Below are 27,912 nucleotides of genomic sequence, written 5' to 3'. Positions count from 1 at the left end.
TGAGAATAAAGCTTCAAATTAACCTCGATTCATTCCAATGTTTGTGGCAGTGAAACCATTTCTGCAATGTGTCATGTTAAACACTCACTATAAAGCAGATCATCAATAACAGGCACCAGAAAAGTAGTTTGAAATTCCCAATACTTTAATATAAAGTAAAATACAAGGTACATACAGCTTATACTCAACTCCCAGACATTTTCAAATATAATTAACTCTTCCTGATTGCCAAAGTGGCATTTTGCTGATTCACTGATTCAGGAGTTTGTGCAGTATATAAACCATACTAGAGGAATGACGGATGACCCAATTGAATATATTAGTACCAAGCAATAAAACATCTAAATCCAGTTGTACCTGTTGTGGCCATTCTGTTACCAATTACACCGACAGCCTTTAACAGCTGTTGTTAAATCCTTCAATAAGATAAAAATGCTGCCTAAATTTGAGGCATAATCTTGCATAAAGTATACCTGCTAATCTCATCTATGGAAAGGAAGTACAAAACACAATTTACTGAACTGAAAGTCTATACAGGATTGGTTGGGAAAGCAGGCGGAGGAAATGGCAGATGACGTTTTTGGAAGTTTTTGGAAGTTAAACCAGAGCAGGATATACACTGAATGTCAGGTCCCTAGAACATGTTGTAGAACAGCAACCGAGGGATGCAAGTATAGATGCTCCCCAACTCACTAAGGGTTGCATCCCAAGTGGGAAATGGAAGCGCTACTTCACACGCATAAATGTACTTCTCAACGCAGAGACCACATGGGAGCATCTGCAAGAACAGCCGACTAAATAGCTTGTGGAAATGGCCGCATGCGACGGCAGTAGCCCTTTGCTCCCGAGACTTGCAACTTGAAAATAAAACAGTGGGCTTCAAGACTTGCTTACATACGTTTGTCTATTATGCAAGTCAGGCAGTGCCCGTCATGGTTGCCTGAAACTGGCAACATAGTTAGACAAGGTGGTGAAGAAGGCGTTTGGCACACTTGTCTTCATTGGTCAGGGCACCGAGTACAAGAGTCAGGGCAACGTTACAATTGTACGAGATGAGAGTGAGACGGCACGTGGAATATTGTGTGCAGTTCTGGTCAGCATAGTGTAGGATGTGACTAAGCTATAGAGGGTGTGTGTTGGCCTGCTGGACCTATACATACCAATTCACTCTCCAGATCAAACAAGGGCAATGAATCCTGCTTATGACTAACTATTATCCTTGCTCAACTGATGAGCAAGCAACTCTTCCATAATTGGTGCAACTTAGAAGAATTATGAATAGCAAGGCATGGGACATAAACTGAGTGAGGAACTTCAGTGTTCATTACAAGGACTGGCTGAGCTCTGCCAGGCTGGGGTCAGGTTGGTAGTGAGAACAATGATGAGAAAACCCACGTCAACTTGCAGTCCATAAACTACGGGTCAGATGCATCTGCCCACAATAATATCCCCAAAAGTGACAGGCACACAAACTGTGGGGAGAAAACATGCCATGGAGTGAGGACCCTCTGATGTGTAGTCTACCATTCTGCTACATGAGATGGATTGAGAACAGCTGAGAATAGCATTGATTGGTACCCTGGCAATGACTGCAACAGAGCTGTAGCGACTTCATGCAATTCCAACTCTTAGTTTGCTCAGTTTGGAAAAGATCTGTCGCTATGCTGAGCACTGGTACATGGAGATTGTACAATTTTAAATAATTAGAAGACATTTCTAAAGAAAATAGTATGTACCTCATATTCACTTTAAAACAATTCAAGCCTATATCACCTTCTCAAATTCTCAAACTTAAAATTCAGCTAAAGGACAGCTTTAAGATCAGTAATAATCCAGGGCAATGTTTTGTTAATTTACACCTATATGGAGAGAAAACATAGTGAAAATTAGTATTATCTTATTGTTCAAGCAGGTCATACTATGAAATACCAAAGTAAATAATAACTACAGATTTAAATGTAAACCCCGCCAAAATAATAGATTACTTTGCTGCTTAGTTTATTGCAATATTGAAAAATGTAAACACCAGGAATATGTTCTCTAACAATTTTAGCTTTCACTAGTAAAATGAACAACTCTCCATTTTATTAGTGAACAACCAAAATTGGTTACATAAGGAAAGTGGTTGTGCAGTGTTGTGTGCAGCTAGTGAGGCTGCTGCCTGATAGCGTCAATGACCTTGGTTCAGTGTTGTCTATGTGGTGCTCGCATGTTCTTCTTACTCCTAGGAGGGTCTAGGAGACCACTGCAAATTGCTCCATGTGTTGCGGAATCTAAGGGAAGTTGATGGCGATATTGGGAGAACAGGATACAGGTAAATTAGTGAAGGACTGAGACCGCTGAACTGGCAAAGATTCAATGTATAGGAAGGAACTGCAGAGAACTGCTGTTTAAACTGAAGATAGACACAAAAAGCTGGAGTAACTCAGCAGGACAGGCAGCATCTCTGGAGAGAAGGTCCAGAGATGCTGCCTGTCCGGCTGAGTTACTCCAGCTTTTTGTGGCAAAGGTTCAATGTGCTGAAGGGCCTCCTTCTATGTTTAAGGAACTATAAAAATGGATCAAACACATTGTTAGCAGTCCTAACTATGCACAACATAGTTTCCAATCAAACCACTATCACTCCACCTCTGAGCTCATCCCATCTCCACCCGCACCACTGCTGACCTAACTCTCCACAACTGCACAGCAACTCCATCCAACACTGTTTCTTCATTTATCTGCGCAGTAGCTCTGCAGTGCCTGGTCTTCCTCCCTCCTTCAGATCAAACTTCTCCTATAAAGCCTGTATCGTCATTCCATGCTCCTCTCCCATCTCTGCGACATTCCCTTCATTTCCCCAAAAATCAATCTTCTATCTCCCCATCACCACCTTTTGCTTTGATAATTGCTCTTATCCAGTCTCCTCCCTCCCCAGTGTTTCCTCCGCCCTCCCTTGGACCATGGAATCCTCCTTCCAATACACACGGCAACAATCCCTCGGTTAGCCTGGACTAGTGGGCTGAAGGGCCTGTGTCTTTGCCAATTAGCTCTGTGACCCTGGAACTTGAGAAAGAGCCACAAATCTTCACTAACTTGGCTCAGCAGCAGCAGCTTCTCTTTGATACACAGCTTTAGTTTCAACCGCAATTCCAAATAGGTAAACCTGATGTCCTTCCACCATTCAACCTCCAAATTACATCAATAATTTAAATTCAAGTGAAAGCTTCAGTTTACTATTTTGAAAACGCATTGAGTATTGTGTGCAGTTGTGGTTGCCCCATTGCAGGAAGAATGTGGAGGCTTTGAAGTGACTGCAGTGTAGGTTTTCCAGAATGCTGCTGGGATTAGAGAGTATAATCTGTAAGGAAAGGTTGGACAAACTTGGATTGTTTTCTTTGTAGTATAAAAGTTTGAGGGGAGAGCTCATCAACGTATACAAAATGAGAGGCATAGAAAGGGTTTGACAGTCAGAATCTTTCGCCCAAGGTGCAAATGTCAAAAACAAGAGGGCGTAGGTTCAAGATCAGAGGGGGTAAGTTTTGTTTTACACACAGTGGTGGACGCCTGGAACTCACTTCCAAAGGGTGCTGGTGCAACAGTGCCATTTAAGAGACTTTTAGATAGGCAAATGGATATGCAGGTAATGGAGGGTAATGGAGAGTATGCAGGTAGAGGAGCTTGGTTTAAGTAGGCTTCATGTTCTGCACAAACATTGTGAGCCGAAGGGCCTTTTCCCGCGCTGTGCTTTTCAATGTGCTATGTTAATTTTTCACTTACATGAAAAATACATTCTAGTTCATTAAGGTTTATTTCAAGTCTGGCAATGGGGAGTGGTGGGAGATCATTCAGTGCAGAATAAATAGTTGGTAACAGATTCAATGCAAAGGGTGCACACTGCAATCCACACACCTGTCCTCCTCAAATGCAATACAGTTGTTAATAAGCTAATGAATACAATTTGTTCAAACCATTCATTATCAAAATCATTATACTTTACCAGAAATAACGGTCTTGTTGAAATTCCCTTTCTATGTACAAGTAAAGTAATATTCTGAAGGTGAGTGACATCAATGATGGGAATGGAATATTTATCAATTCATGTGCCCAGCAGGATCATCAACTACTCCAAGGGCAGGGTCAACACAGATTAAATTCAGATATCTGCTCTCTTACATTATCCCATAAAACGCACTCAGGGCACGTATAAACCAGCTAGTACAATCTCTATTGTAAAAGGTGTCTCAATACCATCTTAATTGTCATTTGAACTGTGCAACAGTTGTACCTCCCAAATCTCCCACACCAAATTTAGATAGGAATGTTTCTGTCAAAAGTTTTTTTCAAATGAAAATCATACACATTCAGATCTTAATATTGAACAAGAAGCTTCAATAAACTGTCACCAATGAATTGAAATATATTTGTTCTGTCGAAGCAGGTGATGAAGTAGAACCAGGGAATTACTTGAGAACAGAGAAACACGGAACTGCAGATGTTGCAATTTTGAGTCAAACATAAAATGGCAGGCAGCATCTGTGGAGGGAGTGAATAGGCGATGTTGCGGGTAGGGACCCTTCTTCAGACTTATTTGAATTACATGAGAACATTTCAAGTATCAGACAGTGATGGGCAATTGTCCTGTAATTATTTTTTTCCACCAATGTGAGAATTGTTGCAACTGACTAGCCTCCTACCCATCGGAGATGTGAAACACTTCACAAATAATGCAAAATAATCTCAACTGCTAACATACATGTTTAATAAGGAGAGACAAAAGGATATGGTCCAAATGGGTGGGCAAGTTTGAAAAGACAACAGGAGGGAGGGGCGGGGAGCAGAGAGATGAAAAAATGAGTGAGTGGGGAAGAAGGTGTGAGAATGGATGGAGGATACAGGGCAAGAAGGGAAAATTGGATCAATGAGGTTAAAATTAAGGTGCTAGGTTCTTGCCCTTCCATCTGTTGTTCCAGCATTTTCAATTTGGTAATTGCCAATTTGTCACGTGTTAACAGATCTCCAACGCAATCATGTTGTGCTGAAAAAAAAGAGTTGTTATTTGTCGACTTTCAGAGTTGAAAATTCAGAGTTTTTGGTCAATATATTAAAGGTACAAATAGACTGAGCGACATATTTAATAACTTACAACAAGGGATCAAAACTTGACGTGCTGAAAGAAATCTGTTCTCCTGCACCCAACGGCCCTGAACATCATCCATGTGCAAATAATAGGTAACATTGATCAGGAATGTTTGGTATCAGTGCAAAGAGGGGAGCTGAGACCACAAGCACAAAGTACGTCAGCCTCGCCCCAATCTTCTTTCCGATCCCGGTGCTGCTCCACACATTGTACAAATCTCATTTTCACAGTGTAGTTTGCAGCAAGGAAAATATTCCGTCTGCATTGGCATGATTCTCCTCATAACTCCAAGGACTAGAGCACTGTGGTCATTCTGGGTCATACTGGGAGAACCCCAAATCGCAACTTCTTCTTAACGGCCTTTACGTTTGCCAATCTCCTCAGGTCTTCATCTCCTTCAGATTCTTCCAACTCATCATCTGGCGAAATGAGAATCTGTGAACCACATTAAACATATCTATACTATTACTAAAACTCTCATCTTGACCACTTCCTGTCTGTGTTGTATATAAATTTGCCCAAAAACAATCCCCCATAGCGCTATGATTTTTCGCCACCTTACCATTCTCCTCTGCTGCAAGTCAAATAAGTTTTGTTTTCCGATCGGTGAAATAATACAAAAGTTATGAAGGTTTAAAAATCGTAAAAAAACACCCCTTCCGGAACCTGCTGTCAATAACGCGGCGAGGAGAATAAAAAGCTGAAGGGGGGGGCAGTGTGTTCAGCACCTCGTGGGCTTGTGGAGTCAGCAGCTCGTGGAGAGTGAGCAGCTTGCGGGCTGCTTCTGCGGCGACCAGCACCACCAGCCGCAAGCTGCTGAGTGAAGCCGGAGTGGGACCGGGATTAGCTGCATGGGGCCGAAAGCTGAAGGTGCGGGGTGAGCAGAGTCAGAGCCCTCCCTTCCCCACCCCCCTTTCTCCACCCCCCTCCCCACACACCCGCCTCCCTCATACCCCCCCCTCCCCCACTCCCCAATACTCACCCTCCCCAATACTTACCCTCCCCCAAGTGGTGGAATATTGCTTTGGGGAATGGGTTGCGTTGGGGGGGGGGGGGGGGGGGGGGGGGGAATCAGGCCTCCCGTGTGACTGGGACCCACGGGTCCCACTTAGCCTAGTATGTTCCAACATTCCTTTAGTGGTTGGCATGGCAGAAGTTAGAAAATGAGAAGAGTTTGTAACTTGTGTGATATTGTAAAAGGGAGACATCACACCCAGACTGGCCAAGTCAAATGAGCAGTAATAAGTTGAAGAATCAATTCAGGAAATGTAAATTAGTTTTTCTGGATTAATATACTGAGTACCAAGCAGGCGAAAAGCTATTTTAGATCTTGGAAACACAAGAGATTACAGTTGCTGGAATCTTGAGCAAAAAAACAAAGTGTCAAAGGAACTTAGTCAGTCAGGCAGCTTCTGAGGCGGGGAAGGGACAAATTACATTTTGGAACGGGATCCTTCTTCAGAATGATGTTGTTGGGGTATTGGGAAGAAAGCTGCAAAAGAGTGGTGGGTTGGGGCAACGCCTGACAAATGATAGGTGTATACAAATATGGTTGAAAATGGTAACAAAGGCTAAAGGTGAAATGGAGAAAAAGGGGTGTCAGATAAGGAGAGACGAGGAGAAAATATTTCCCTCATATTTTGTCCCTCCCATGGAAACTATCTATCCATATGACTGAAGCCACTCAAACCTGGGACAAAGTCTTGACTTACTTCCCAAAGTGGGCACTGTCAGATTGTGTCAGTCTGAAGAAGGGTTTCGGCCCAAAACGTTGCCTATTTCCTTTGCTCCATAGATGCTGCTGCACCCGCTGTGTTTCTCCAGCTTTTTTGTGTGTCAATCAACATGGCTTTGTACATGTCACACAAATCTGATAGAATTCTTTGAAAATACAGGGCAGGGCAGTAAACAGTGTTTATGTGGATGTTAATAAGACCTTTGACAAGGTGCTGCATGGAAAGCCAGTCTGGAAAGTCCGTTTGCACAGAATCCAAGCTCAGCTAGCTAATTGGATTTAACATTGCCATGGAGGAAGGAGTCAAACTAACCCTTCACAACTACCCTTTGACTCATTTCCTCCATTGGTAATTGGTAGGCTCCTGTCCTCGCCTATCTTGGTAACAATTTTGGTGTCACCTGAAAATTTAGGAACCATGTTAACTACATTGTTACATTTATTAACAATTTGGATGACAAACAACAGCACTGATCCCTGGGGCACTGTTGTTTGCTACATATATTGAATCATTTACCTCAGACTCAGACTCCTCGTGTGATGCTGCTCTTCTGTATCTAACTTTGTTGCTACTTCTAGAATCATCCTCGCCACCTTCTTCTTCCAGTTTAGCTTTAGTTTTGCCTTTCCTCATTAGAAAATTATCCACCACCCAAAACATTAATGCCTGTAAGTAATGGAAGGGAAAAGATAGATGTCAGCATAAAGTACTGATGGACTCAGAAGTTTTCGACATAATTCAAATCGTATCTACATCCTATCATGTTAAGTGTAACAGATATATCTAGGTTCCATGCCAGACACTCATTGTTGGTCTGCAAGCTCGTCACATTTGGTTTAAATAGTTTTGGGCATTTTCCAGAGATGAGTGTTCAAGTTACAAACCGCACGGATGATGCTCCCAATTCTGCATCTCATTTCTTATGAACAAATTTACAAGCCTTATATTTCAGAAATTACAGTTTAAAAAATCATAGTTCAATAGCTTAATCTGGAATAGTTACTTACATTGACAAAGAAAGGGACAATCAGCATCACAATAGCCAGCTCCAACTGTGGGTTCTGGATTGGATTAAGTAGAGCCACCTGTAAACCATAGACATTCATTTTAAATACATACGATAGAAAGCCTTTCCACAAACAAATGTTCTCAATCCACAGTTCTTTTGTTGAGCAGCAAAAAACCAAATTGCAGGAGGAACTCAGTGGGCCAAGCAGCATCTGTGGTGGAGAGCAATTGCCGATGTCTTAGGTTGAGATCTTGCATCAGCACGTTCATTTCTAGTTGTTTTGTTAACCATTTTACTCGCAATCTCCTTTAAGTAGTCCACGTAAACCTGAATGCACATTGCAACACTCATATACAAAAACACCCAAAACCTCCAACTTCTATATTATGAACCGTCTTCTCAAACAACTACTCTCACCCTCCACCAACATCAGTAAAATGACTTGCAGAACCACAACACTGAGTGTCAGCTTAGCCAGCTCCGTCACTTACCTCAGTCGTGCTATAATGCTGCAACACCAAATTCTGCACGCTGGTATTTTTCCCTTTGCCCTTGCATATGGTTTCTTTGTACTAGTGTATAGCATGATTTAACTTGATCCCACACAAACAAAGCTTTTCAATATATTTTGGTGCATGTGACTATAATAAACCAATAGCAAAATAACCAAAATAGCCAGTAATCGGAAGTTCCAGCAGGTATGAAGTACAATCAGTACCCCCAACCCGCCCTTACTCTCCCGCCCACCCCAATATGCACAACTTTCTCACATTCCAGTCACCCTTCTTTTTCTCTTCTCCTTCTGCTTATCTCCCACCCCTCCCTTTTCTGAGTCCCCCAATTCCCCCGTTCCATATCCTTCCTTCTGGCTTTACATTTCACTCCTTTCCTTCCTACCTTATATGACACATTTTTATCTCCATTTCACTTCAACCCTTTGTCACTTATTCCACGCATCTGATAATCACCCCATATCACCATCATCCTCCTCACTTGCCTGGCATTGCATCACTCCGCCTCTCATGTTTAGTTCATTTTTTTTGAAGATGTTACTGCTTTTGGAGAGCTTTATTATAAGTAAAGGTTGGATAGGTTGCGGCTATTTCCCTGGAGCTTAGAGGGCCGACTGTTGACATTAGAGGTTACACAATCCATGAGGGGTATAGATTAGGTGAATAGTCAGTTTTTTTCCTCCCCAGGGCAAGACAACCTAAAAATTGAGGGGATGGGTTTAAGATGATGTGGTTAAGATATAAAAGGATACTGAGGGGAATTTGTTTTTTAAAGAGAGTAGCGTGTACATGGAACGAGCTGTCACTGGAGGTTGTAGAAACAAATACAATTACAATACTTAAAACACACAGGTAGATGGATTGGAAGGGTTTGAAAGGGTACGAGTCAGATGCAAGCACACAGAAACTAACTAGGTTAGGCAACATGGTCAGTATGGACGAGTTGGACTGAAAGGACTGTTTTTATGCCATATGGCTCAATTGCTCAGTTACATTGTTTCTTTCTTCATAGTTGGCTGATGTGCTGATTCTTTTCTGACATGTTAAAGGGCCTGTCCCACTTAGGCAACTTTTTAGGTGAGTACAGGAGACTCTGTGCTCGCCACATGTTCGCTGGTGGTCTCTGGTGAGTCTCCTTCATGGTCTTGAGGAGTTCCCGCATTCTGGGAACCAGTCGCGGCCTCCGCATGTTGAAAAATTTTCTGCAACCAAAAATTGGTCGCCATGGAGGAAATCAATAATCCTGTAGTTGTAGGTGCAGTTGTAGTGGGGTCGCCATGTAGTTATACATGATAGTCGAGGTAGTCGTAGGTAGTTTTAGTTAATCCCCTTTGCTGACCGGTCATTTTCATTGGGGGAAAAAACCGTAAGCAGGAGTTTTCAGAACCAAGGATAACCGACCGGTAATGTTAAATGTCCGCCGAACTTCACAGCTGTGTATCTCTGGCTTATTAAAAGTTGTCTGGCTTCTTAAAAATGTCTCCACTCCTTCTCCCTTCCTCCCCCCATCTCCCTCTTTTAAAGGGGTTACCGTACACTGTGCCAGCCCTCTTAACCTTCCTGTTCATCGCGGTGTGTCTGTATTACCTTGCCCTGGCCCCCGCCTTTGTGATGTGTGTTTGTGCGTGTGTGTGCGCGCGTGTGTGTGTGTGTGTGTGTGTGTGTGTGTGTGCGCGCGCGCTCTGACAGTCGCCATTCTAGTTCCCGTTTTTTCAGCCGGCTGCCGGAGAATTGACAGGCGCCGGCAGTCCGCTGAAAAATAGCCCAAGTGGGACAGGCCCGTAAGATTTCCATTATTACACAATGCCGCTGTCTCCTACATCATTTCAGCTTCATTTTACCCATGGTATTGAGAAATTCAATTGAAAGATGTTTTAGCAGACTTGGTAATCTTAACATCTAATTTATAAATCTATCAGCAATCTGTTAATTTTAACTAATGTTAATGACAACATTTGAAGGAAAAATCTATACAAATATAGTTAGAACAAAGGCTCTCTGGAGAGACAGACAGATACAAACCTTCCTCCACTGAGGTAAAAGCAGCACGATAATCACCACAGTCTTCTCCAACATCATAATCAGTAAGTAAAGTGCGCACTGTCCAATCCAGGCACTGCATTCCAGTGGGTCTCCTGCAACACCAGTTCAGTATATGGAATTATTACCATAGGTAGAAAGTTAACAACTGTTCCACGTCAATTGGTGTGCAAAACTGACGATCAGACAGTGTCTTTACACTCATTCTTTTTAAGAAATCTTGCCAGGAACTGCAATTCATATTTGAATATCATATTTGACTGGAGATGCTCTCTCAAAAGTTATTTATCTATATTTTAGACTGATAACTCCCAAACTTGCAGTAATAACGCAGATATATTTCCAAGGCACCTCTACTCTAGCCCTGCACCGCTCAAGTTCACCTTGTTCATGATCTCCTGATCCTTCTCCTAACCCCAATTTGCTTACCGATTCCCATGTGACAAGAGACACTGTTCAATGGTTCTACCAAGAAGACTACTTCCCACACTATCAACAACATGTCATCCATAAACCTACTGATCCTGCCTCCACATTCACATCCAAGTCATTCACATCTATATTATAAACAACCAGGGTGTTCCCCTGGAATGATCTTTGTGGAAAAACACAAGTTAAAGGCGTCCAACTGCAGAAACTATCAACCCCTGTCTCCAGTCGCCAAGCTAGATTTGGGTACAGTTTGTCAACTTGCACCATCCATGTAGGACCTTGATAGCAGTTTTACTAGAGTTATACAGCATTGAAAGAGGACATTTAGCCCAACTCGTTCATGCCTTCCTGAGCTCGTTCCATTTCCCTGCATTTATCCCTCTTAACCTTAATATACGCAAATCTGTCTAAATGTTTATTAAATGCTCTCATTGTACCTGCCTCTACCACTTCTTCTGGGGGCACGTTCCATATATCCATCACCCTCCGTGTAAAAATGTTGTTCCTCAGGTCTCCTTTAAATCAGTCCCTACTCCAACATAACTATGTCCCTCATGATCTTGTAAACTTTTATAAGGTAACCCCTCAATCTCCTTCACTCCAGGGAAAAGAGCTCTAGCCTATCCTGTCTCTCCTTTTAGGTCCTCCAGTTCAAGCAACATTCTTTGTGAATCTCTTCTGCACCCTCCATAAATGAATCATATTTTTCCTTAGTATGGCGACAAGACCTGCACATTTATTCCAGTAGCAGTCTCACTAATGTCCTATGCAGCTGTAACATGATGTCCAAATTCTTGGACACAGTGCCCCATCCAATGAAGGCGAGCATGCCATTTGCCTCTGTAGGGCACTTGCCATTTACTGGCCTGGTTTATCTTCCAGAAATATATTACTTGCACTTGTGTGAATTAAATTCCACCTGCCATTCCTTGGCACAATTTCTTGGTTGATCTGGAACCTGTGGTAACCTTATAGATAACCATCTTACTGTTCACCACAATAATTTTGGAATCTTCCATCAATGTAGTAATCATGCTACCTATATTCTCATCCAAATTGTCATAGTAATAATGACAAAGCAACAGTGGATCAATCAACCCAGCATCATTTTCTCTGTAGCACATTGCTGGTCACAGGCCTCCAGTGCCACCCTCTGACTCCTTCCACCAAGCCAATTTTGTATCCATCTGGCTGGCTCACCCTAGATTTGTGAGGTTTAAAGAGGGAGGGGAAAGATTTGATAGGAACTTAAGGAATAACCTTCTCATAGAGGGTGGTACACACAATGAACGAGCTGCCAGCGGAATTGGTTGAAGCAGGTACCGTAACGACATTTAGACAGGTACATGGATAGGAAAGGTTCAGAGGGATATAAATACAGGCAAATGGGACACGCTTAGAGGAGCATCTTGTTCGGCATGGACGACTTGGGCTGAATGGTCTGTTTTCATGGTGTGAAACTCTAGGATTGTTCCTTGTTGCATCACTTGAACTTAAAAAAAATCATCACTTATGTCTGTAGTTGTAACACTATAGTCTGTACTCTTACTTTCTGTTTGGCGCCTCCTGTTGTAGTCATGTATGGTATGATTGTATTTATGTATGGTATGATTTGTTTGAACAGCAAACAAAAAACCCTTTTCCACTGTATCTTATTGCATGCAACAATAATAAAACAAAGCTCTCCAAATAGCTCAAATGATCCTAACCCAGTAACATCATTGTAAGCTTTTTTGCACCTTTTCCAGTTTAATGACATTCTTACTATAGTAAGGCTACCAGAACTGTAGATAGTACTCCATATGTCACCATACCAATGTATTGAACTGCCGTAATATGACGTCCCATCTCCTGTGATCAATACCCTAACTGATGACACCACTATCTATCTATGTCGCCATTTACAAGGAATTATGCACCTGAGGCTTCTGTGTTCTGAAGGGGCCTACTATTAGTGTGCAAGTTCTGCCCACTTTTATCTTATCAAAATGCAACACCTCGCACTTATTGGAATCAAACTGCACCTGCCATTCCTGGGCCCTAATGGATCAAGATCCCATTTTAATCTTAAATAACCTTCCTCACTATACCATCAATTTTAGTGTTATCAACAAATTTACTAACTAGGCCACTTACACGCTCATCCAAATTGTTAATACAAATTATAAATAAAGGTGAACCAAACATTGATCAGGTCGGTCACAGCACTGGTCACGGGCTTCCATCTGAAAAACAACCTCCTACCACCATCCTCTATCTCCTACCTTCAAGCTGATTTTGTATGCAATTGGGAGCTTGTCTTGGTTTTCATGTGATCTAATCTCACGGCCAGCCTACCATGCAGCATCTATGGCTGGGCACGCTTGATGAACTGATTAGCCAACTCATGCTTCTATTTTCTTAATGTGTAGGAAGGAACTGCAGATGCTGGTTATACACCGAAGATAGCCATAAAATTCTGGAGTAAGAGTGGGACAGGCAGCATCTCTGGAGAGATTGAATGGGTGAAATTTCGGGTCTGATGAAGGGGCTCGACCTGAAAACTCACCCATCCCTTCTCTCCAGTGATGCTGCCTGTCCTGCTGAGTTTCTCCAGCAGTTTGTGTCCATCTCCTAATTTCTTAACTTGTTCCTTTTTCCGAGGAGCACCACAAAAATAAGCAAAAAAAAATCCCATGTATTGTAAACCTATTGCGAGAATACGTTTCTAAATTATCTACTGCCTTTATGCTAACTTTGCCTACAATAATCCAGGATACATACCAAGCATTGCAACTATGAAAACAATTGGCTGCACATTAAATATCCACACATCCATCCACATTACTGATCATTGGCAAAACATTAAAGAGGTTCTATTTAGATCGGCCACTACTAATAATAATTATGCAACCACTTTTAACACACTTTCTTTTTTGTTCCTCAAGATTTTATACAGGACATGAGTAATTTTGACCAATTAATTATAAGATGAATTTATTTTCTAACTTAATGAGAGAATTGGTCTCTAATTGAATGCGTCCACCACCACCCCCAGCAATATGTACCGGGCACCCACCAACCTTCAGTGTAAAAAAAACTTACCCCACACATCTCCTTTCAACTTCCCCTTAAAGTGACGCCCTCCAATTTTTCCACCCTGGGAAAAATAGTCTGACTGTCTATCCTATCTATGCCTCTTAAAGTGTTACATAGTCACAGAACATGGAAACAGGTCCTTTGGCTCAACTTGCCCACACTGACCAACATGCTCCATCTGTATTAGTCCCACCTGCCCAGGCTTGGCCCATAACCCTCTAAACCGGTCCTATCCATGTACCTTAAATGTTATGATAGTACCAGCTTCAACTATCTTCTCCGGCATCTCAAATTGTGGAGTACAGGGTCAAATAAATAAATGATGGGTCTTTGTCCCAAACATTATGGAGGGCATTGTATGTATCTGCACTCCTAGATCCATCTGCTCCACAGTCCTACCATTCTCTGTGTAGTTAACTGTAATATGCAGTTTTTTTACTGTACGGTTCAATAATTCGCTTTTTCAATTTTATCAGAACTGGCCAGCCCTGAAGAAAGATCATCAAGCCACAACATTAGACCTGTTTTCTCCTTCCCCAGAAGCCGCCAAAGTATTTGCATGATTTTCTGCCGCCTGTAGTGCTGTGAATTTTACAGTATCGCCTTTCTTTTCTTCGTTCATCTCTTCTCCCCTCTTCTGATTGATCGCCTTCTCGAGCACGCACAGCCTCCACTCAAGTTATTCAATCTAACCTAGTCTCTGCCATGTAACACATTTCCCTTTCTTTGCTCCAACTACCCTAGGCTCAGCAATTATAAACACATTTGATTCTGATGGTTGATCAGGAACAGGTAACTCTCGCTTTCACAACAAATGCTGCCTGATTGAACGAATACATCCAGCATTTTGTTTAGATTTGCACTTCTGAACATTGATGTCATCAAAATGAATAGGACACTTCTACTGGAATTGCCACCTACTAAAGGATACAAGGGGATAGTAAAACGCCTGACAATGTTATATTCACTACAATGCAAAGCAAAATGGTTTGAGACATCACAGACACCCGAAGGTTCGTTTACACATAGATTTACACAGGTCAAAGTTCCCAGAAAATTTGGCTCATCTACAACTTGGATATACTTTGTTATTATGTGTGTTAAATGTAAACATGCTATCCCATTAGTCAGCTATTTTCCAGCAACATCCCCACTGCATTTAACAGAGCTGACATTTATCACCATATATGGCGACAACAGGAACTTCAGCACATCCCTTTAATCCTGCACGTTCTATACACAACTGACAAAGAGCAAAATCCACCCCTTGTCCTTTGCTGCCTGCTGTAATATCCCCACCTGACTCATACAGTGCCCTCCATAATGTTTGGGACAAAGACCCATCATTTATTTTTTGCCACTGTACTCCACAATTTGAGATTTGTAACAGAAAAAGATCACATGTGGTTAAAGTGCACATTGTCAGATTTTATTAAAGGGTATTTTTATACATTTTGGTTTCACCATGTAGAAATTACAGCAGCGTTTATACTTAGTTCCCCCATTTCAGGGCACCATAATGTTTGGGACACATGGCTTCACAGGCGTTTGTAATTGCTCAGGTGTGTTTAATTGCCTCCTTAGTGCAGGTATAAGAGATCTCTCAGCATCTAGTCTTTCCATCACCTTTGTAAACTTTTATTGCTGTTTATCAACATGAGGACCAAAGTTGTGCCAATGAAAGTGAAAGAGACTGATAAACAAGAATAAAACTGTTAGAGACATCAGCCAAACCTTACGCTAACCAAAATCAACTGTTTGGAACGTCATTAAGAAGAAAGAGAGCACTGGTGAGCTTACTAATCGCAAAGGGACTGCCAGTGCAGGCCAAGGTAGGCCTCCACAGCTGATGACAGAAGAATTCTCTATAATAAAGAAAAATCCCCAAACACCTGTCCGAAAGATCAGAAACACTCTTCAGGAGTCAGGTGTGGATTTGTCAATGACCACTGTCTGCAGAAGACTTTGTGAATAGAAATACAAAGGCTACACTGCAAGATGCAAACCATTGGTTAGCCACAAAAATAGGATGGCCAGGTTACAGTTTACTAAGAAGTACTTAAAAGGGCAACTACAGTTCTGGAAAAAAGGTATTGTGGACAGATGAGACGTAGATTAACTTGTATCAGAGTGATGGCAAGAACAAAGTATGGAGGAGAGAAGGAACTGCCCAAGAACCAAAGCATACCACCTCATCTGTCAAACACAGTGGTGGGGATGTTATGGCCTGGGCATGTATGGCTGCTGAAGGTACTGGCTCACATCTTCATTGATGATACAACTGCTGATGATAGTAGCACAATGAATTCTAAAGTGTACAGACACATCCTGAACCCAAATGAGCATGCCTTTTATATGCTGGAGAGAAAATGCCAGACATTCATCATACAGACTGCTGATGTCACACACAGACTGCGGAATGTTAACATACAGAAGGCAGCCGGTCCGGATGGGGCCCGAGGATGGGTTCTCAGAGACTGTGCTGATGAATTAACCGACGTATTTACAAATCTTTTCAATCAATCCCTGGCACAATGCATGGTCCTCACATGGCTAAAAATATCGGAAATAGTGTTAGTTCCGAAGCAGATAGCCGTAACCTGCCTCAACGACTACAGGCCGGTTGCACTAACACCAATAATCATGAAGTGCCTGGATAGATTGGTCCTTATGCACATCAAGGCTACTCTCCCATCAATCCTCAACCCACACCGATATGCATACAGAGCAAACAGATCAACAGATGACGCCATTGCCACTGCCCTCCATACTGTACTGCTCCACCTAGAACAACGGGGAACATACGCACCACTGCTATTGGTGGATTACAGCTCTGCATTCAACACCATCATACCCAGTAGACTGGTCTCCAAGCTGTTCGACCTAGGCTTCAAACACAACATCTGCCTTTGGATTAAGGACTTCCTAATGGACCAGCCGCAGTCAGTCAGGATGGGACCCCACCACTCCCCCACTCTGACACTCAGCACAGGAGCTCCACAAGTCTGTGTGCTGAGCCCCCTCCTCTACTATCTCTATACCTATGACTGCATACCTGACCTATGACTGCATACCTGACCCACAGCACAACCCACTTCCTCAGTTTTGACAGCTAATATAAGAGCTGGAAGAATGAGCACTTCAGAGAAGTCAACAGTTTAAGATAGCCAGCCATTCTAATGTGTACCATTAGCAAGGGTGGCACAGTGGTAGAGTTGCTGTCTTACAGCGCTAGTGACCCGAGTTCGATCCTGACCACAGGTGTTGTCTGTACAGTTTGTACGTTCTCCCCATGACCTGCGTGGGGTTTTCTCCGGGAGCTCCCCCACTCCAAAGTCATCTAGGTTTGTAGGTTAATTGGCTTGGCAAACATTGTAAATTCTGTAAATTGTCTCTTGTGTGTTGGATGGTGATAGTGTGCTGGGATTGCTGGTTGGTGTGGACACAGTGGGCCGAAGGCTAAAACTAAAAAACTCAAAAACTCACTTTTTCTCCTTCCCTTTCCATGGACAGTGTCTGACCTGCTATACTAATAGTAATAACAAACAGAAACTTTAGGAAACACTCAGCAGGTCAGGTAGCATCTGTGGGAGAAGAGAAAGTTAACAATTCAGATCAAACACACAGAACTAGGAAAGTAACAAGCTCCAAGAGGTGCAATTATCCTCTCAGATCCTGTCAGACCCAGCAGGATTCTATGTTTTAATCATTACCTCTAGTTCTTCTAAACTCCAGTGAAAACAAGCCTTGGCTGTTCAAATGTTTCTCATAAGATAACTCACACTTTCCAGATATCATTTTGGTAAATCTCCGAATTGCTACCTAATGCCTTCACATTCTTCACAGTGGAGAAACAAAGCTGCACACTCTAGATGGTGTTTTCACTAATATCCTATGTAATTGACACATAATGTCCCTACTTTTGGAATCAATTCCCCAAGTAGTAAATAAAAAAATGTATTTCGGAGCTTTCCTAATTATGTTACATTAATTATTTGCCTTTTGTGAAAAATACAGTAAATATGGGCAAAGAAATGGCAGTTGTAGTTTCCTTGGTGATTGTAAGGTGTTGCACTTTGGGAGGTGTATAAAATCATGAGGGGCACAGGTAAAGTGAATGCGACAGTCTTTTTTCTCAGGGATGGGAAACCGGAGATGAAATCTGAGGAGCAGCTTTCTAATACAGAGGGTGATGGGTGTTAGGAACATTGCCAGATGAAATAGCTGAGACAGGTACAATTACAACATTTAAAAGACATTAGGATAGGATACATGAATAGGAAAGGTTTAGGGGGATAAGGGTCAAATATAACTAGATTAGATGGGCATGTTGGACAGCATGGATGAATTGGCCTATTTCTGTGCCAGATGATTCAATTCAAGCAAGCAACCTGCTACATCTCCTCTGTACTATCGCCAGTGTAATCATCTACTTCTTATAATATGGTCACGTGCTTCCTATAATATTGGAAAGGTTATTGATCTGAAACATTAAATGATAACAAATAAATTGGGGGGGGGGAAAGCAAGTCAAGCAGAGTTCTGCCACAGGGATTATGACGTGAAATCTTACCTCCACTTCTTTTTCCACAAATTCTGCCTGACCTGTTGAGTGTTTTCAGTATTTTTCCATTTTAATTTGAAAACTGCACAGTTGGAGCACTACGTATAGTTCCCATCACCACTTTCAAGAAAGAGATGATTAGACTGGACTGGGTGCAGAGGAGATAAATGGCGTTACCAGGTCTTTTCTCTGAAGCCTCGGAGGTTGAGGGGATTCCTGACAGAAGTACATAAAATTATGAGAGGCATAGATAGGGTAGACAGTCAAAACCCTTTTCCAAGGGTGGAAATGTCAAATACTCAAGGGCATAGATTTAAGGTCAGAGGGGGAAAGTTTAAAGGAGATGTTCGAGGAAAATTACACACAGGGAGCGGGGGATGCCTGGAATACTCTGCCAGAGATGGTGGTGGTGGAAGCTGATAAAGGTATGCTAGTGGTGTTTAAGGGGCACAATAATATAAGTAACGGAGGGATGTGAATCTCATGCAGGCAAAGGAGAGTGGTTAAGCTCGGCATCATGTTGTGTACGGACATTGTGGGCCAAAGGGCCTGCTGTTGTGCTACACTGTTCTCAGTTCAATGTTTGGAATATTGTAGCTATGGGGATACATTGTATGAGATTGTTTTCTTTGGAAGATGGCACAGACTTCAATGAGGTGTGGTGTATACAATTATAAAGTATCTAGAGAGTATTACAGAAATAACCTAATTCCCCTAGCATGTCAATGGTAGGGAAGCTATTGGATAGGATTCTTTGTGATAGGATTTACACGCATTTGGAAAAGAATAGTCAGCATTGGTGTCCTGCGGCAGGTCATATCTTACGAACCTGATTGGGTTTTTGAGTAGGTAGGGAGCAAAAGTGATTGCTGAGGGCATGGCCATGGATGTTGTCCTCATGGAATACTGAGGGAATGATTGATAAAGTCCCTCGTGGTAGGCTGATCCAGGACATCAAGATGCTGACTTGATAATTTGGGTTCAGAGCTGCTTATTCATAGAAGACAGAGGGTGGTGGTGAAGGATTCTGGCCGGAGGTCTGGGAGCACTGTTATCTGTGATATATATGCTACGTTATAAGACAGCTTAGGCCACATTTGAGACACTAAGTGCTTTCTGCTTACCCCATTAAGGGGAAGTTTTTGAGAGGGTGCAGATGAGGTTTACCAGAATGGTTAATGGGTATCAGCTATAAGGGGAGGTTTGTCAATCTTGGATATTTTCTCTGGAACGTTGGAGGCTGAAAGGAGACCCGATGGAATTATATAAAATTAAAAGAAACATATATAGGGTAAACAGTAAAAACCTTTTCCCCCAAAACAGAAATATCAAACTCTAGAGGGCATAGCTTTAGGGCGAGGGGGGGCAAACCTTTTTTTTTACACTAAAAGTGGTAGGTACCTAGACTTCCTGTACTTAGAAGTCTGACAGATCGCAAAACTAGAAAAGAATCCCCGACAAAGACTTGTTGATTATTTCCAGCAACCAAAACCTCAGCAATTTATGATGCCCCATGTAAAGCACAAAGCACTTGCAGTTTATGGCATGGTTTACCTACAACAAAGAGTCTTTCATTGTCCTTCACATACAAATGTGCATCAATTTCCCCCCACCCTCATTGGTGTAGAACAACAAAAAGTTTTACATTACCATACTCTCCAAAACGAAGAGAATCCCAATGTTGGCATTCAACTAGGACACCTACAGTTCGCACTCCAGCATAGATCAGGAGCATACCAAGAGTGGCATCCAGAAGAAAATTAATTAGATACCTAAAGCAAAAACAAAAGCATTACTCAATAGATGCAATGTGATTAATTATCATCATGAGCATTTTTTAAGAACATAACTAATGTTGGGACCTGGGACAGTATGGTTTTGTATGTGGGAGATTGTGTCTCATGAATCTGATTTGTGTTTTTTGAAGAAGTAACTTAATGAGGGCAAAGCCATAGATGTTATCTGCATTTGATAAGGTTCCAGATTGTAGGCTCCTCTGGAAGGTTAGATCACATCGGATCCAGGGAGAGCTAGCCGACTGAATAGAAGGATGGCTTTATGGAAGGATGCAGAGGATAATGGTGGAAGATTGTTTTTTCAGATTGGAGGCCTGTGACTAGTGGCATGCCTCAGGGATAGGTGCTGGACCAGTTGCTGTCTGTGGTTTATATCAAGGCATGATTGGTAAGAGTGCAGATAACATAAAAGTGCATGGCCTCGTAGATAGCGAAAATGGTTATCAAAAATTGCAGCAGAATCTTAATCAGATGGGCTGCGGAATGGTTAATGGACTTTAATATAGATAAGTGTGAGGTGTTGCATTTTAGGAAGACAAAACAAGAGAACCTTCACAGTGCATGGCAGGGCACTGGGGAGTATTGTAGAGCTGAGGGATCTAGTAATGCAGGTACATAGCACCTTAAAAGTGGTGTCACAACTAGATTGGGTGGACAAGGAGGTTTTTGCCACATAGACCTTCACCAGACAATGTATTGATAATTGAAATTGAAAGGTCATGTTAGTTGTATAAGACATAGGTGCGGTCACATTTGGAGTATTGTGTTCTGTTTTTGTCACCCTGTTATGGCAAATATGTTGTTAAATTGGAAAGAGTGCCAGGAATTAGAGCCCAAAGGTTTAAAAAGATTTAATAGGAACCTGAAGGACAACATTGTCAAGCAGTAGGTGGTGGGTGAGTGGAATGAGCTACCAGAAGTGTTTGAGACAGGTTCTATAACAATGTCTGTGCTGCACATAATGTTGTGAAACTAATCTCCTCTGCCTGCTCGTGATTAATATCCCTCCATTATCTGCATATCTGTATTACCCATCTTAAATGCCACTATGTATCTACTTGCACCGCCACCTCTATCAGCATGACCCAGGCACTAACCAGTCAAAAATCTTCACATGAAAATCTCCTTAAAATTTTGCCTTAAACACTTAAAAGCCAATTCCTGTAGTCTATGACATTTTCACCCTAGGAGAAAGGTGCTGTCTACCCCATCTATGCCTCTTATCATATACTTCTATCAGGTCTTTCCTCAGCCTCCGAAGCTCCAGAGTAAATAATCCAAATTAGTCCAACTTTGTCCTTATACCTAATACCATCTAATTCAGGCATAAACCAGAACTGCATACAACCATTCATATGCAGACTAACTAAAGTTTTATAAAGCTGCAATGGAATTGAGGTAACAATATGGTGAAGCATGATAGCGTGGAATGGGCAACTCCTGCCCCTAATTTGTATGTCTGCATGGCAGGTTTTGAAGTGACAATTTCAGCACCACAGCTGGGATATTATCTGGTCTCATAGTGTTTGTATCTAATGTTTTCGTATCACATGGACCATACAGAATTGACATAGGACTGCTTTCGTAATAGTTGGGATCCCAGGAGGACGACAAGCAGAATGATTCACTCAGTTACTCTGGTTGACATTCACTGCGAACACTTCACCCCGTTTGACAATCTAGTGCAGTGTTTCACCGTCAAAGTTGAAGGCAGACATTCTGGGAGCCTCCTCTACTCATTACGTTTTTAATTGTTTACCATAATTCACTGCAAAGCTTTGAACCTATCCATTGGTTGCAGAATCACTCAGAACTATCTGTAGCATGATATGAACCATTAGTTTGTTCTGCAAAGGCAGAATCATACATTTTACAATTGTAAGTTAACTGCCACAAGAGACTCCACGCAACAGATCCTATGAGCACATTTCAAAATCATCGACATGCAAATGCTTTTGAAAAAGAGCAACATTGAACATGTATGAGTTGTATCACATGAAAATCCTGCCACTCACAATGAACATGGGTCCTCTTCAGTCAAGTCGGACAAGTAGACGTTGGCAAAGTGGATAAACAGCATGCCAATAGCCTGCTTTGAGGTATCTAAAAACCTGCAAAAGCAATGCTCATTTATTAGAGATGATTTAAGTTTAGAAAATAGGCAGTTAAGATGAATAACAGTTTAAAACACTAAAATCTCAAGAACTGAATGCAGTATGAACAGCTACCATCTCAGCCATATGATCAGTCACTTTAGACATCCACAGCGTTGGCAGATGGCAGGGAATGGGCAAGACAACTACAACAGATACACTGAAACAAAGTGCCATGTAGGGGAAGTGGAGACTGATGAGGGGTGAATGAATGGACCAAAATGGCTTTAACATGCCCATGGTATCAACCTGAGCAAACATACATAATGATGGGAAGTGGTGGGTGGAGGGAATTGAAGGAAGCGGCACTTGGCCTACAGACAGAAGCGAGTGGGGGAAATGGTCTTGGTTGGCTGGCAATGGTAAATTGGGTGGGGATTCCATGAATGATGAGGGAGGGACAACAAAAAAAGATTCAGTTGTCGTTTCTACCATGACCTTTAACCATACTCTCTTATTGGCTGGCACATTAGGGCAGATTCTTCGCAGCTCCGAGATTATCAGTCATCTGCACTCTGAATGATGCTGTTCATTCCAGCTTAGCCCAGGCCCGCAGAAGTGGGACAACATAGACCCTCTCTTGATGCACATGGCTGGCTACAGTGACAACATCAAGCTCACCACGCTCTCCAACTCCACAGCTTGCTGGCTGTCAAACCTGACTGTGCCCTGATCACTCAGTGCTCAATTGGCATGTCTGGAAAATCATGCTGAGACCATCTTCCCATGTGATGACTTTTTTATTTTTAGTAGTTCTGGACACAGTGAAAGGAAACTTACAATAATAAACACCAAATGCCATTCACAATATCTCTTTATAACCCAATAGTGAGCCACCCAATTGCCGAGGCATAGCCCCTACAGCTCAGCTTTACAGCTACTCAATACTTGCCATATCTTCCACGGTCGCCTCTCGTACTTTGGTTCTCGAAAACGTTTCACTGCAAAAAGTAGACAAAAATAAACCTCAACTGTTTATAAATGTTTACCTTCAAGGTACTTTTTTGATAAGTTACGATCAATGAGGCAATATCTACTAATGTAATCTACATGGATTTTAGTAAATTGCATGGCAAACTAATCAGAAAACTAAAATTCCGTAGGACTACGGGAAATTCAATAGTGTCAAAGTGGAAATGGTTAACAGCTTCAAGATCCTTGGCGTTAATATTACCAACGATCTGTCGTAGACCAACCAACTTGATGCAACAGCCCAAAGAAGGGCACACCAACACCTCTACTTCCTTAGGAAAATGTGGAAAATCGGCATGTCTCCAAAGTCTCCAACAAACATCTACAGAAAGCATACTGCTGGGTTTTATTAAAGCTTGCTCTGCCCAAGACTGCAATAAATTGCAGAGCTGTAGATGTAGGCCAGTTCATCACCTAGACCAGTCCATCACACAGACCAGACTTTCCATCATTGACTCCATCTACACTTTACCGTGTTGGTTCTACCTATGTTAGACTTCCCAAAAAGCAACAATTCACATTTCCATATTAAATTCCATCAATCATTCCTCAGCCAACCTGCAGGATCAAGATCCTGCTGCAATTTTTGACAACCATCTTCATTATCTACAATACCACCCACTCTTGTCATCTGCAAACTTGCTAATCATGCCATGTAATTTCTCATCCAAATCATTGATATAGATGACAAAACAACACTTTGATGTTATAACATCAGTTATTGTTAACTGCATATTTATTTATTATGTTAATCATAGCACGGAAACAGGCCCTTCAGTTCAATTTGTCCATGCCGATCAAGATGCCCCATTAGTTAGTCCCATTTGCCTGTGCTTGGCACATATACCTCTAAACCTTTCCTATCTGTGTACCGTCTTGTTGTGTTAATGTGCTGAAAAAGTTTAAAAAAATCATCATTTTGTTGTCAGGGCACACAGCAATTAAACACTCTTGATTCTTGAAGTCCTTTCTAATAGATTTAGTGAAAGGTTCTACATTGTACACGAACAAAGCGGGGGAAGTGGGCAACTCTGCCTAATTCCAAACTTATGATGAAGTTATTTATTTTGAACCATTGTTCGACACAGTCAATGTTTGTGTAGAGCAGTTGAATCCAATTCCCTATTCCCTCCCCATAGGGAGCACATTCACCATGCATACACGAGATATTCTGTGTAACAGTATGCGCCCACCATCTGTCCTGAATGTACACAACCATATAACCATATAACAATTACAGCACGGAAACAGGCCATCTCGACCCTTCTAGTCCGTGCCGAACACGTATTCTCCCCTAGTCCCATATACCTGCGCTCAGACCATAACCCTCCATTCCTTTCTCGTCCATATAACTATCCAATTTATTTTTAAATGATAAAAACGAACCTGCCTCCACCACCTTCACTGGAAGCTCATTCCACACAGCCACCACTCTCTGAGTAAAGCAGTTCCCCCTCATGTTACCCCTAAACTTCTGTCCCTTAATTCTCAAGTCATGTCCCCTTGTTTGCATCTTCCCTCCTCTCAGTGGGAAAAGCTTATCCACGTCAACTCTGTCTATCCCTCTCATCATTTTAAAGACCTCTATCAAGTCCCCCCTTAACCTTCTGCGCTCCAAAGAATAAAGCCCTAACTTGTTCAACCTTTCTCTGTAACTTAGTTGCTGAAACCCAGGCAACATTCTAGTAAATCTCCTCTGTACTCTCTCCATTTTGTTGACATCCTTCCTATAATTAGGCGACCAAAATTGTACCCCATACTCCAGAATTGGCCTCACCAATGCCTTGTACAATTATAACATTACATCCCAACTTCCCCCCCCCGATTACATCCCAACTCCCCCCCCCCCTATTCCCCCCCCCCATCTCCCTTCTGTTTTTTTGTTTTTTCTATTTCTTGTTTTTTGAGCTAAATTGTATGTATGCACTGAGTACGAGCAGCTTTCAGTTTCACTGTACATGTATAGTGACAATAAATGGCATATCTATATCTATATCTATACTCAATGCTCTGATTTATAAAGGCCAGCACACCAAAAGCTTTCTTTACCACCCTATCTACATGAGATTCCACTTTCAGGGACACTTACAACAACAATGTTCTTGTATACAAGGACAAGACTGAGCAATGTTTAAGGACTTGGCAATGGACCTGAATGAAAATGCCACAATTGTTCATAAAGAAATGTGTGGAGGGGTGTGTTCCTACTAAAACTATCCAAGTGTTTCCCAACCAGAAGCCTTGGATTAACCAGGAGATCCTCATCCTTCTGAGGACCAGATCCTGGGCATTCAAGTCTTGTGACACAGAGGTATATAATATGACCTTGATAAGGCCATCAAAAAGGCTAAAAGGGACTTTAGCTGCAAGCTGAAGGATGAGGCAGATATTTGGCAACTGTGGCAGGGCTTCAATGCCATCACTACCTACAAGGTGAAATCAGGGGGCAGCACAAGAGACAGTAAAGCATCACCCCCCAATGAGCTAATTGCGTTCTACTCACGCTTTGATAGGGAGAACAATTATGTTCCTTTCCGGGCCCCAAAGCCCCTGATGGTATTACAATCTAGGTCAGAGGCATATGTCAGAAGTTCCTTCTGGGGGTGAACTCTCCAAAAGCATCCAGACCTGATGGTATACCTGATCACCTTCTTAAAGCCTGTGCAGACCAACTGTCTGGAGTTTTTGCAGACATCTTCAATTTCTCATTGCTGCTTTAAGAAGGCATCAATGATACTAGTGGCCAAGAAGAGTAAGGTGACGTGCCTATCAACTGGTGGCACTAACGCCCGTGGTAATGAAGTGCTTTGAGAGGTTGGTTATGGCACATATCAACTCCGACCTCAACAAGAACCTCGACCCATTACAATTTGACTACTGCCACAGCAGGTCAACAAAGGATATGATCTCACTGGCTTTCCACACTGCACTGGACAATAAAAACACAAAGGTCAGGCTGTTGTGTATAGACTACAGCTCAGCATTCAATACTATAATCTATTCCAAGATAATTATCAAGCTCACGGAACTGGGTCTCCGCGTATCCCTCTGAAACGGGATCCTCGACTTCCTCATCAACAGACCACAGTGTTCAAATTGGCAGCAACACTTCTTCCACAATAACCATCAGTACAAGAGCACCTCAAGGCTGTGCGCTCAGCCCCCTGCTCTACTCACTCTTTCCTCACGACTGTGTAGCCGGGCACAGTGCAAACTCCATCTTTAAGTTCACTGACAACACCACCGTTGATGGACGAATTACAGACAGTGATGAGTCAGAGTGTAGAAGTGAGAATGATTGACTGGCCAAATGGTGCCAGCACAACAACCTGGCTCTCAATGTCAGTAAGACCAAGGAACTGATTGTGGACTTTGGAAGAGGAAGGTTGAGGACCCACAAATCTGTCAATATTGATGCGACAATGGTAGAGTCAAAAGCTTCAAATTCCTGGTGTGTGCACATTTCTGATCTTTCCTGGACTCAGCACACTGATGCAATGATAAAGAAAGCCCATCAACGCCTCTACTTCCAGAAAAGATTGTGGCGATTTGGTGTGTCAGAGAAGATGGCAATGGGCTTGTTGGAGATCGTGTAATCCACAGTCAACAGAGAGATGGGTCTCCAATTCCTAATATCCTCCTTCTCCCCTTCTGCTTGCAGAGGAGGGTGATGTTACCCTTAATTGGATCTTTAGACGTCCACTGTGGTTCTAATCATTGTGTGGCCTTATTATTCCATCAAATGTTCATCACATCATGTGCGATTACATTCCATAAGCATATGATATGCTCTGCCCATTTCATCAACTAATCAGTATCATTCTGTGGTCTACTACGTCGGTTCTCACAACGGACAACCCTACTGATTTTCGTGTAATGTGCAAATGTACTAGCCTCCCGTAATTTACTGATCCCATTCATCCCAAACATTACTGTCCATAACAAACAATAACCGACCTGCTCACAAAGCAAACATCTGTCTACTTTTGCCAATTCTGGATCCAATTTGCCAACTTCTGTGCCAACTTTCGTTTGACAGCAATGTTTATGCCTTGCTTAATTTCACTGGTGAGAGCTCAGTGTGAAACCAAGTTAATATTTATCCTCCCTCGTTTCCACGGGCCCAGCCATGTTTAATCTGGGAGCGAACCCCACGCCCAGCCGGGTCCCGAGTCCCCCGGTCCCTGGTCCCCCGGTCCCCAGTCCCCGAGCCCCGGTCCCCCGTTCCCTCACTCACACATCAGGAGGCTGAAGGCCACCACTCCGAGTAAGCCTTGGATGAACATGCCGAAGTTGCCCATCAGGGCGCCATTCTCGCAGCCGCGGGGACCGTCAACGGTGCCATGCGGGACACTCAGGTTGGAGGTGACCAGAGAGCCGTGCAATGGCCGCTCGGCGACGGCGCCGGGCTCCAGCTGACTGACGGCCATGGCCTACCCTGGCCCGCTGTCCCGACCGCGGCCTCGGCCTCGGCAACCGGAGCGGCGCTGCGTACCGGCTG

General features: G+C 42.6%; 1 protein-coding gene across 3 annotated transcripts; it reads right to left on the bottom strand.

The window, feature by feature from the left end:
* Window positions 1-109: 109 nt before the first annotated feature.
* On the bottom strand, window positions 110-27,912 carry stimate (STIM activating enhance). Of its 3 annotated transcripts, none has more exons than XR_008724752.1 (9): window positions 27,649-27,912; window positions 23,332-23,380; window positions 22,302-22,397; window positions 20,141-20,262; window positions 10,399-10,511; window positions 7,863-7,940; window positions 7,372-7,521; window positions 5,126-5,554; window positions 110-1,859 (listed from the first exon to the last, which is right to left on the bottom strand). XR_008724752.1 is itself a non-coding variant. In XM_055647882.1 (8 exons), exons 1-8 carry the CDS (start codon window positions 27,839-27,841, stop codon window positions 5,438-5,440), a joined length of 918 nt encoding a protein of 305 aa, XP_055503857.1. In that variant the 5' UTR covers window positions 27,842-27,912; the 3' UTR covers window positions 3,772-5,437. The 3 variants fall into 3 exon arrangements, 1 of the variants encoding a protein (XP_055503857.1); XR_008724751.1 differs by lacking the exon at window positions 110-1,859 and adding an exon at window positions 3,772-5,017; XM_055647882.1 differs by lacking the exon at window positions 110-1,859 and having other exon boundaries at window positions 3,772-5,554.

The sequence above is a fragment of the Leucoraja erinacea genome, chromosome 16, assembly GCF_028641065.1.
Source record: "Leucoraja erinacea ecotype New England chromosome 16, Leri_hhj_1, whole genome shotgun sequence".
Classification (NCBI taxonomy): domain Eukaryota; kingdom Metazoa; phylum Chordata; class Chondrichthyes; order Rajiformes; family Rajidae; genus Leucoraja; species Leucoraja erinaceus.
This window is presented reverse-complemented; position numbering and strand designations above follow the sequence as displayed.